Source organism: Labrus mixtus, chromosome 10 (genome assembly GCF_963584025.1).
Source record: "Labrus mixtus chromosome 10, fLabMix1.1, whole genome shotgun sequence".
Lineage (NCBI taxonomy): Eukaryota > Metazoa > Chordata > Actinopteri > Labriformes > Labridae > Labrus > Labrus mixtus.
In genome coordinates, this window is record NC_083621.1 from 10,858,457 (window position 1) to 10,870,062 (window position 11,606).

An 11,606-nucleotide genomic window follows, 5' to 3' on the forward strand; every position below is an offset into this window, starting at 1 on the left:
AAATCACTGGAACCAGATTTCCTCCAAACAAAACAAAAATAGTCAATAACCTAACTCTAAAAGGACATCCAACATTAATATATCACACATTCAAATAAACACTACTCAATTCAGGGACTGATTGAAAACACCAACCCATAAGACCTTGAAGTCAAGGGAACTTAACTCTACCTTTAGAAGACCAAAGAAACACAAAAAATCCAAGACCATCTGTGTTGTATCAGATTACACTGTCAGGAATAATGACACAAAAGAGACCAAACTGATTGTTACATCCTACAGTTATAAACAGAAAGCTCCAATGTTCCCACGGGAAAGAAAAAACATGAAAAATGGTAACCCAAAGGAGTTTAAGAGAACTTTCAGATTCAATGTAATAAATAAAGGACAGACAAAGTTCTTGAAAACTCTTAACCAAATTAACCTTAAAGTATCTTGTGATACTTCATTTTAAAATGGAATGATTGCTATTGCAAGAGATCTAGCGATAATTGTCTCATGTTCCTACCTCAAGAGAGTCATCACAGTCTCCAAAAGCATCAGCAAAGTCTGTAGGACTTTTCCTCAGAGTCTGGTCTGCTGGCAGTGTGTTGTCATTGTAAGATGACACAAACTTAAAGTCACTGGTTCGAGACCCTGTTGTCAGGTAGGCGTCATAATTGTAAGCGCTGCGTAAAGTCCCTGTGCCGTCAACATCTGCGTAATTAGGAGGAAGATAAGCGCTGGGGATGGCGACTGCTCCGTCAAACAACAATCTGGGCTTTCTCCTGCGACAAAACCTCACACCCATGATGATGATGATGAAGGTCAGAAAAAATGTGGACACACAAACCAGTGCGATGATCAGATAAGAGGTCAGTTTGGAGTTCTTCTCATCATAAGAAATGTCCTTCAGTTCTGGCACCTCGGCCAAATTATCAGAAATCAGTAAATACATGGAACAGGTGGCAGACAGAGAGGGCTGTCCGTTATCTTTCACTGACACAATGAGGTTCTGTTTCATGCTGTCAGACTCAGAAATGTCCCGCTGGGTACTGATCTCTCCGCTGTGGATACCAATAGTGAAAAGTCCCGGATCAGTGGATTTCACTATATGATAGGACAGCCAGGCGTTCTGTCCGGAGTCCGCGTCCACCGCTATCACTTTGGACACCAGAGAGCCTCCGTGTGCAGCTTTGGGGACCAGCTCGGTCATGAAGGAGTTGCCCTCCGGAGCAGGGTACAGTATCTGAGGAGAGTTATCATTCACATCCGATATGAACACACTCACGGTCACGTTGCTGCTGAGTGGAGGAGAACCGTTGTCTCTGGCCATCACGTGCACTTTAAAGCTCCTGAACTGTTCATAATCAAACGACCTCACAGCGTGGATCACCCCCGTGTCTCCGTTCACTGACACATAGGAGGACACCGGGGCACCGTTCACCTCACCGGATAACAGAGAATAAATCACTGTACCGTTCTGTCTCCAGTCGGGGTCTCGAGCACTAACGGAACATAAAGTGGAGCCAGGTTTGTTATTTTCACTCACATATGCGCTGTACGACTGTTCCTCAAACACAGGTGGGTTGTCGTTGATGTCTGCTACAGATAACTGAACAGTTTTAGAGGAGGACAGAGGTGGAGAGCCCTCGTCAGTGGCAGTGATTGTAATGTTGTAATCAGACACTAGTTCACGGTCCAGTTGTCCTGTGCTCACCACAGAATAATAGTTTTTAATAGAAGGAACCAACTTAAAAGGGACATTCTGCTGAATGGAGCAGCGGACCTGTCTGTTAGTCTCAGAGTCTCTATCCTGCACGTTAATGATGCCCACCTCTGTACCAGGTGACACGTTCTCAGGTATGGGGTTAGTCAGTGATTTCAGATAAATCAACGGGGCATTATCATTCACATCAGTGACATCAATAATCACTTTTGCTTCTGAAGAGAGACCATAACCATCTTTGGCCTCGACAAAAACTTCATATTTTGCTCCCTCTTCATAATCGATGGTACCAGCTACACCGATAACTCCAGTTTTCTCATCTAGTGAAAAAAGCGTTTGTGATTTATCAGATATTCGACTAAATTCATATGTTACCTCTCCGTTTACACCTTCGTCAGAGTCAGATGCGCTTACAGTGATAACTGGGGTATTGATAGGGGAGTTTTCCGCTAACGTTGCCGTGTATACGGTCTCAGTGAACACAGGGGCGTTATCATTAGCATCAAGTACAATGACGTGTATGACTACAGTCCCGGATCTTTGAGGAGAGCCTCCATCCACAGCTGTGAGCAGTAATTTCATTTCCTGCTGCTCCTCTCGGTCTAATTCCTTATCCAAAACTAACTCACCGTATTTACTGCCAGCACTTGTCGTCTGAATTTTGAACACAAAGTGAGGATTTTGTTGCAAAATGTAGCTCTCAACTGAGTTCGTGCCTATATCTGCATCTTGTGCTGCATTAATACGATACTTGGCTCCTCTGACAGCTGATTCTCTGATTTCTAGCTTTATAATATCCTTCGGGAAAATTGGTGCATTGTCGTTGACATCCTGCACCTGCAGAGACAGCCGGTGTAACTCCAATGGATTCTCTAAGACCAAGTCGAATTTGAGAACACAAGAAGGCTTTTCCCCACAATGCTCCTCCCGGTCAATCCTTTCAGTAACGTACAAGTCTCCGTTACGAAGGTTAACCCCGCAGTATTGTTTGTCGTTGCCCTCCATGTCAACACGAGCTTTGCGAGCAGACAGTCTGCCCACCTCAAGGCCCAGATCCTTGGCGATATTTCCAATAACAGATCCGCGCTTCAGCTCCTCCTGTACAGAAAAGCTCAGGTCTCCGTGTGTGTAATGCACCACAACAAAGAAAACGACAAAGACGGAGCTCTGAAGAAAGCCCCGTTCAAACATCATCCTTACAGACCTAATATTCCCGTTAGAACACGGTGGTTTAGAGCATTAAATACGGTAATTGTTGTGCCGTCCAAGCATTTGTAGTCGGTACTGAAGGCTACAAAGACCACAGGGATGGTCGATCGAAGTAGTGGGTGGTGTGAAAAGCAGTCTGAACATATGACTCCTTTGCTGGTCTATAGTGACACCGTGAGTACGACTTAAACATAGCAGTTTATTTTGAAATCCACTATCAGTGGAAATGTTTGAGAATGCAGTTTTAAAAGCTATCATACAGTGCCCTGCAGAAGTTGTAAGACATTGACTCTCTTCTTCAACGCGACAGGTTTGAACACTGCATTCAAAGACTACATTTAAAAATTCCACTTTAAGCATTTCACTAGGGAACAAATAGTAATGCTAATATTAGAAATACTACAAACAGTTTCTGTTCAGTTCCACATTAAATACTCTTTTATCAGTCACTTTAACAGCTTTTCATTAAGCAGTATAACCTCAAGGAGACAAGCTCCCACACTGGTCCATCTTTCAATTTCTCTTTCTGTCAAAATTTCAGATACTGTGTTTACAACTCAACATGTTTACAAAATATGATGGCTTTGGACTTGTGGAATAAACTGCATAAAAGACAAACAAAGCCAATTCATAATTCGAAGTAAAAAAAACAACAGCAAACATATGTTGTTATTATTACCCTGAGAATTCATCCAGGGAGCAACGTGACATTTCAGCACCAAGGTCAGAGGCAAAGAAAACTAGATTCAGCTCTACTCAAGACACAACAGTGGCTCGATCAGTGCAGACTAGTAAACTCAAATACCAAAACAAGCCAGAAATGTGCACTTATTTAAGACCTATCTTGAAAAGTAATGTTATAATCACATAAAAAGCATGAGGCTTAATGTTGGAAGTAAAGAGTACCAAGGACAGAATGATGAGGACTAATGAGAATGTAGAAGGAAAATGGATTTAATAAAACATCATGTTCAACATAAAAATAAAATTGGTAATCGATATACAACACACACTGCATCACGGCTAAATACCCCTAGCTTGGTCAATCATTGAAAAAACAATTCGAAAGAGTAGAGTAAATAAATAAAAATACCCTCAGATTTCAAGAGAAATCCAAAGTCAGACTGAAATATGAGACATGTTTGCAGCATAGCAAAAGGAAATATGAATCTTTAAACCATAAAAAACTAACCAACAAAGTATAATAAAATCACTGGAACCAGATTTCCTCCAAACAAAACAAAAATAGTCAATAACCTAACTCTAAAAGGACATCCAACATTAATATATCACACATTCAAATAAACACTACTCAATTCAGGGACTGATTGAAAACACCAACCCATAAGACCTTGAAGTCAAGGGAACTTAACTCTACCTTTAGAAGACCAAAGAAACACAAAAAATCCAAGACCATCTGTGTTGTATCAGATTACACTGTCAGGAATAATGACACAAAAGAGACCAAACTGATTGTTACATCCTACAGTTATAAACAGAAAGCTCCAATGTTCCCACGGGAAAGAAAAAACATGAAAAATGGTAACCCAAAGGAGTTTAAGAGAACTTTCAGATTCAATGTAATAAATAAAGGACAGACAAAGTTCTTGAAAACTCTTAACCAAATTAACCTTAAAGTATCTTGTGATACTTCATTTTAAAATGGAATGATTGCTATTGCAAGAGATCTAGCGATAATTGTCTCATGTTCCTACCTCAAGAGAGTCATCACAGTCTCCAAAAGCATCAGCAAAGTCTGTAGGACTTTTCCTCAGAGTCTGGTCTGCTGGCAGTGTGTTGTCATTGTAAGATGACACAAACTTAAAGTCACTGGTTCGAGACCCTGTTGTCAGGTAGGCGTCATAATTGTAAGCGCTGCGTAAAGTCCCTGTGCCGTCAACATCTGCGTAATTAGGAGGAAGATAAGCGCTGGGGATGGCGACTGCTCCGTCAAACAACAGTCTGGGCTTTCTCCTGCGACAAAACCTCACACCCATGATGATGATGATGAAGGTCAGAAAAAAGGTGGACACACACACCAGCGCGATGATCAGATAAGAGGTCAGTTTGGAGCTCTTCTCATCATAAGAAATGTCCTTCAGTTCTGGCACCTCAGCCAAGTTATCAGAAATCAGTAAATACATGGAACAGGTGGCAGACAGAGAGGGCTGTCCGTTATCTTTCACTGACACAATAAGGTTCTGTTTCATGCTGTCAGACTCAGAAATGTCCCGCTGGGTCCTGATCTCTCCGCTGTGGACACCAATAGTGAAAAGTCCAGGATCAGTGGATTTCACTATATGATAGGACAGCCAGGCGTTCTGTCCGGAGTCCGCGTCCACCGCTATCACTTTGGACACCAGAGAGCCTCCGTGTGCAGCTTTGGGGACCAGCTCGGTCATGAAGGAGTTTCCCTCCGGGGCGGGGTACAGTATCTGAGGAGAGTTATCATTCACATCCGATATGAACACACTCACGGTCACGTTGCTGCTGAGCGGAGGAGAACCGTTGTCTCTGGCCATCACGTGCACCTTAAAGCTCCTGAACTGTTCATAATCAAACGACCTCACAGCGTGGATCACCCCCGTGTCTCCGTTCACAGACACATAGGAGGACACCGGGGCACCGTTCACCTCACCGGATAACAGAGAATAAATCACTGTACCGTTCTGTCTCCAGTCGGGGTCTCGAGCACTAACGGAACATAAAGTGGAGCCAGGTTTGTTATTTTCACTCACATATGCGCTGTACGACTGTTCCTCAAACACAGGTGGGTTGTCGTTGATGTCTGCTACAGATAACTGAACAGTTTTAGAGGAGGACAGAGGTGGAGAGCCCTCGTCAGTGGCAGTGATTGTAATGTTGTAATCAGACACTATTTCACGGTCCAGTTGTCCTGTGCTCACCACAGAATAATAGTTTTTAATAGAAGGAACCAACTTAAAAGGGACATTCTGCTGAATGGAGCAGCGGACCTGTCTGTTAGTCTCAGAGTCTCTATCCTGCACGTTAATGATGCCCACCTCTGTACCAGGTGACACGTTCTCAGGTATGGGGTTAGTCACTGATTTTAGATATATCACTGGGGCGTTATCATTCATGTCAGTAATGACAATGACTAAAGTTGCGTATGACGCCAATCCTAACCCATCTTTAGCGCTTATCTGCATTTCATATGACGATTCTTTTTCATAATCAATAGATCCAGCGACCTTAATCACTCCTGTCTTAGAATTCAGGGAGAAAACTTGGTTGTCATCTGAAACATCATCAAATCCATAAGTTATTTCACCATTTAAACCTTCATCTGCATCAGTAGCAGTGACTGTGATTAACAATGTGTCTAAAGGAGAGTTTTCAGGAAGACTGGCTTTATAGAGGTTCTGACTGAACACTGGTACATTATCATTATTATCCAGTACAATGACATGTATGACTACAGTCCCTGATCTCCGGGGAGAGCCTCCATCAAATGCTGTAAGCAATAACATGAGCTCTCTTTTGTCCTCTCTGTCTAATTCTTTGTCCAAAAATAATTCACCATATTTACGTCCACTGCCCTTTGTCTTGACATTTAATTTGAAATGCTCATTCTGCTGTAAAGAGTATCCTTGAACAGCATTTTCCCCAATATCTCCATCGTGTGCTTCGTCCAAAAGAAAACGCGCACCCTTATCTGCCGATTCCTGAATTTCAATCTTGAGTGACTCTTCTTTAAACTGAGGTGAATTGTCGTTGATATCTTGAACGCGGATATTAATACGGTGCACTTCTAAAGGATTTTCCAAAACGAGTTCCTGTTTCAGAACACACGATGCTCGTTTCGCACAAAGCCCTTCTCTGTCAATCCTTTCATGTACGATCAAGTCTCCTGTATTGAGATTCACCCCGCAGTACTTAACACTGTTATCCTCGGTGTCAATGCGAGCCTTTCGAGCAGACAGTGTGCCAGTTTCAAGTCCAAGATCCTTCGCAATATTTCCAATTACAGATCCACGTTTCATTTCCTCCGGGATAGAGTAGCTCACGTCTCCATAGACGGGGTGGAGGACGAACAAAATAACAGCAAGGCCGTAACGCAGCACAGAACTGCTGTATCCCATTGTTACTGCGAGGAAGACCATACACATCTAAGACGTTTAACTACAGCTCAAATTAGATCAACGTCGGATTCGCTTTTTAATCCAGCAAATAAAAAAGACACATAGCAGTCCAACACAAAGTAGGTTTCGTCAACTGCGGTACGACAGCAGAGTCAGGCTTTGAATTCGTTGAGACAGAAGGGTGGAGAATGACTGTGCCCTTTCGTTTGCTAGTATACACTGACACCATGAGTATTTGTGAGGTATAACATTAATTTGTAGAAGTTTTTTTCTTTGTATATTCAGAAGTGTATATTTTTCTGCTTGTATATGAACATAAAAAATAATTGTGCAAACGTCGTGTCGGAAATGGCCGTTTAAGACTCCAAATATATCTGTTGTGCGTTTTCAATCACATACATAAATAGGATGTGCTCACACTAAATGCATTGTATTCATAGACACATATAGCTTGATTATTGTAGGGATTCTGTTAAGTCAGGAGAAGGCCAATCTTCTAACACAAGTGAAGGTATGCTTGGACGAAACGTGATGAAAAACAAAATTCTATAGCTCTAACTCATAAACCAGAACTTTATTTGAAAATTATATAAGGCAGCATGTTTGCTTATTCTACACAATCAACAAAAACACCCAAATCATGTGAGGGACATCAAGACTTATTTAACTCAAAGGCATTTCCACAAATACACACACATACTTGGCCTATTTGGCAAGCGGTGCATCACTGAAACAACACAATTAAGACATAGGCTCCATTTTTAATCATTTCATATTGTTCTAGTCCGAATCCGATTAAAAAAAAGCAGTGATCAAATTCTAACGATTATCAATCCAGAGGAGAAACTTTCAATGACACCATAATAGGGCAACGATGTACACATGTTGGGAACACAAGACATATTAAAAAATAGACTTTTTCAAAAAATCTATAAAATAACACATTCACTGAGACCAAATGTGAAAATGGGGAGGAGTTAGTTAAAAGCAGAAGTGAATCATCTTAAAAAGTAATAAGCAAATCCAAAAGATTCAGGACCAAGGAAAAAGTAGGGCAAGGCAAGTCAAGTTTACTAATATGAAAAATTACAGCAACAAGGAAATTCCAAGTGCTTCACGCAAGACCATACCGTTAAGGTTTCCTCTTGCTTTAGTTGGGTTAAAGGTATTTAGGAAAATATATTTAGCAAAAGGGAAAGCAACAACAGTAACAACAACTGAAACCACAGAGGTTTACCAGCTCAAAACTGTATGACAATATCAAATGAATTTCAGCACCACGGACAGCTCAACTTACTGAACATTGAAATGGCAACGCAAAAGTCAAGAGACATTCATGTAACGTCAGAGCAAAATACATTACTGTCCAACTTGTGATTTTAATGCCAAGAAAATGACTGTATAATATTTCAAAGGATTTCATCCCTTCAAGTGTGTGTGTATGGTGCACGTGTGTGCATGTTACAAATATGAGAGAGAGAAGAGATAGTGGGGTGGGCATGAATAGAGGTGTATTTGAACAGAATATATATTTAAAAAGGCTTTGATGTTCAGGCAAATTTGTTGAAGTCAAAGCAGATCAACAACAATTATACAAGAGAAAGCTGTAATCTACGTTGCTTAAGGACCACCTTAACTTGTTGTTTTTAACTTCCTACATATCAATTCGAAATGAACTACTGTCACAACACAACAACACAACGAAATCAAGAGTAAAAAAGTCGAAAGAAACAATGAGGAGTGCTTCAAAAAGATATTAAGCAAAAGTTGTCAGTTGAAGTAGGTTCCTACCTCAGGAGAATCATCACAGTCTCCAAAAACATCAGCAAAGTCTGTAGGACTTTTCCTCAGAGTCTGGTCAGCAGGCAGTGTGTTGTCATTGTAAGATGACACAAACTTAAAGTCACTGGTTCGAGACCCTGTTGTCAGGTAGGCGTCATAATTGTAAGCGCTGCGTAAAGTCCCTGTGCCGTCAACATCTGCGTAGTTAGGAGGAAGATAAGCGCTGGGGATGGCGACTGCTCCGTCAAACAACAGTCTGGGCTTTCTCCTGTGACAAAACCTCACACCCATGATGATGATGATGAAGGTCAGAAAAAAGGTAGACACACACACCAGCGCGATGATCAGATAAGAGGTCAGTTTGGAGTTCTTCTCATCATAAGAAATGTCCTTCAGTTCTGGAACCTCAGCCAAGTTATCAGAAATCAGTAAATACATGGAACAGGTGGCAGACAGAGAGGGCTGTCCGTTATCTTTCACTGACACAATGAGGTTCTGTTTCATGCTGTCAGACTCAGAAATGTCCCGCTGGGTCCTGATCTCTCCGCTGTGGACACCAATAGTGAAAAGTCCCGGATCAGTGGATTTCACTATCTGATAGGACAGCCAGGCGTTCTGTCCAGAGTCCGCGTCCACCGCTATCACTTTGGACACCAGAGAGCCTCCGTGTGCAGCTTTGGGGACCAGCTCGGTCATGAAGGAGTTGCCCTCCGGGGCGGGGTACAGTATCTGAGGAGAGTTGTCATTCACATCCGATATGAACACACTCACGGTCACGTTGCTGCTGAGCGGAGGAGAACCGTTGTCTCTGGCCATCACGTGCACCTTAAAGTTCCTGAACTGTTCATAATCAAACGACCTCACAGCGTGGATCACCCCCGTGTCTCCGTTCACAGACACATAGGAGGACACCGGGGCACCGTTCACCTCACCGGATAATAGAGAATAAACCACTGTACCGTTCTGTCTCCAGTCGGGGTCTCGAGCACTAACGGAACATAAAGTGGAGCCAGGTTTGTTATTTTCACTCACATATGCGCTGTACGACTGTTCCTCAAACACAGGTGGGTTGTCGTTGATGTCTGCTACAGATAACTGAACAGTTTTAGAGGAGGACAGAGGTGGAGAGCCCTCGTCAGTGGCAGTGATTGTAATGTTGTAATCAGACACTAGTTCACGGTCCAGTTGTCCTGTGCTCACCACAGAATAATAGTTTTTAATAGAAGGAACCAACTTAAAAGGGACATTCTGCTGAATGGAGCAGCGGACCTGTCTGTTCGTCTCAGAGTCTCTATCCTGCACATTAATGATACCCACCTCTGTACCAGGTGACACGTTCTCAGGTATGGGGTTAGTCAGTGATTTCAGATATATAACCGGAGCGTTGTCGTTTATGTCCGTAACATCTATTATCAACGTCGCGTATGAAACTAATCCAAGACCATCTTTGGCGCTTATCTGCACTTCATAGGAAGACTCTTTTTCATAATCAATTGCTACAGCTACTCTCACCTCTCCCGATTTAGGATCTAAAGAAAAAACGTTGTTCTTTTCATCTGAAACATGATCAAATCCATAAGTTATTTCACTATTTAAACCCTCGTCGGCATCAGTAGCACTGACTGTGATTACCAATGTGTCTAAAGGAGAGTTTTCAGGAAGACTGGCTTTATAAACGGTCTGACTGAACACTGGTACATTATCATTAGCATCCAGTACAGTGACATGTATGACTACAGTCCCTGATCTCCGAGGAGAACCTCCATCAAATGCGGTAAGCAACAACATGAGCTCTCTTTTTTCTTCTCTGTCTAATTCTTTGTCTAAAACTAATTCACAGTACTTTCGATCCCCTGATTTCGTGTTTATATTTAAATTAAAATGATCATTCTGCTGAAGAGTATAGCCCTGAACAGCATTTTCTCCGATGTCTCCATCGTGTGCCTCTCCAAGGAGAAAACGTGCACCCTTGTCTGCTGATTCCTGAATTTCAATTCTAAGTGAATCATCTGTAAATTGGGGTGAATTGTCGTTGATATCTTGAACACGGATATTAATACGGTGCACTTCTAAAGGATTTTCCAGAACGAGTTCCTGTTTCAGAACACACGTTGCTCGTTTCGCACAAAGCCCTTCTCTGTCAATCCTTTCATGTACGATCAAGTCTCCTGTATTGAGATTCACCCCGCAGTACTTAACACTGTTATCCTCGGTGTCAATGCGAGCCTTGCGAGCAGACAGTGTGCCAGATTCAAGTCCCAGATCCTTCGCGATATTTCCAATTACAGATCCACGTTTCATTTCCTCCGGGATAGAGTAGCTCACGTCTCCATAGACGAGGAGGGCCAGAAAAATAACAGCAAAGCCAACATGCAGCGTCAAGCTGCTGTATCCCATTGTTACTGCCAGAAAGATCAACCACAAATAATAATCCTTGACTGCAGATCAAAATATATCAACAAATATTTCTTTGAGCAATAAAAAACACACCAGTCCAACACAAAGCGGGTTTTGCAACTGCGGTACAAAAGCAGAGTGAAGCTTTGCAATCGATGAGACAGAAGGGTGGGGAATGACTGTGCCTTCTCGTTTGCTAGTATACACTGACACCATGAGTATATATGTAGGTATAACAGCGAGATTGAGAAATTAATTTATTCGAATGTTTCGGGAAGACATATTTCATTCTCCATATAAACAAAAATAGTTTTTCCAACTATGTGTCGGAAAGACAAACATTGACTGCTTTGGATTTCCAATAAAAATGCTGTGATTAACTTTATAAATAAAATGCAGCATTTACT

The 11,606-nt window shown here is 42.0% G+C and overlaps 3 protein-coding genes across 6 annotated transcripts in view; all 3 read right to left on the reverse strand.

Annotated features, from left to right (window-relative positions):
* Positions 1 to 11,606, reverse strand: part of LOC132981948 (protocadherin gamma-A11-like) — a 292,678-nt gene that overhangs the window by 235,715 nt on the left and 45,357 nt on the right. For 2 of the 4 annotated variants that reach the window (XM_061048119.1, XM_061048103.1), the window contains exon 1: positions 8,812 to 11,199. The exons of the other annotated variants lie outside the window; for them this stretch is intronic. In XM_061048119.1, coding sequence (XP_060904102.1) covers positions 8,812 to 11,199 — 2,388 coding nt within the window. Of the gene's footprint in view, positions 1 to 8,811; positions 11,200 to 11,606 lie in introns of those variants that run through there. 4 annotated transcript variants of the gene reach the window in all.
* On the reverse strand, positions 497 to 3,347 carry LOC132981972 (protocadherin gamma-A12-like). Its single transcript, XM_061048156.1, has one exon. The coding sequence runs from the start codon at positions 2,900 to 2,902 to the stop codon at positions 497 to 499; it is 2,406 nt and encodes an 801-aa protein (XP_060904139.1). The 5' UTR covers positions 2,903 to 3,347.
* On the reverse strand, positions 4,621 to 7,206 carry LOC132981966 (protocadherin beta-15-like). The gene has a single exon (XM_061048149.1). It carries the CDS (start codon positions 7,045 to 7,047, stop codon positions 4,621 to 4,623), a length of 2,427 nt encoding a protein of 808 aa, XP_060904132.1. The 5' UTR covers positions 7,048 to 7,206.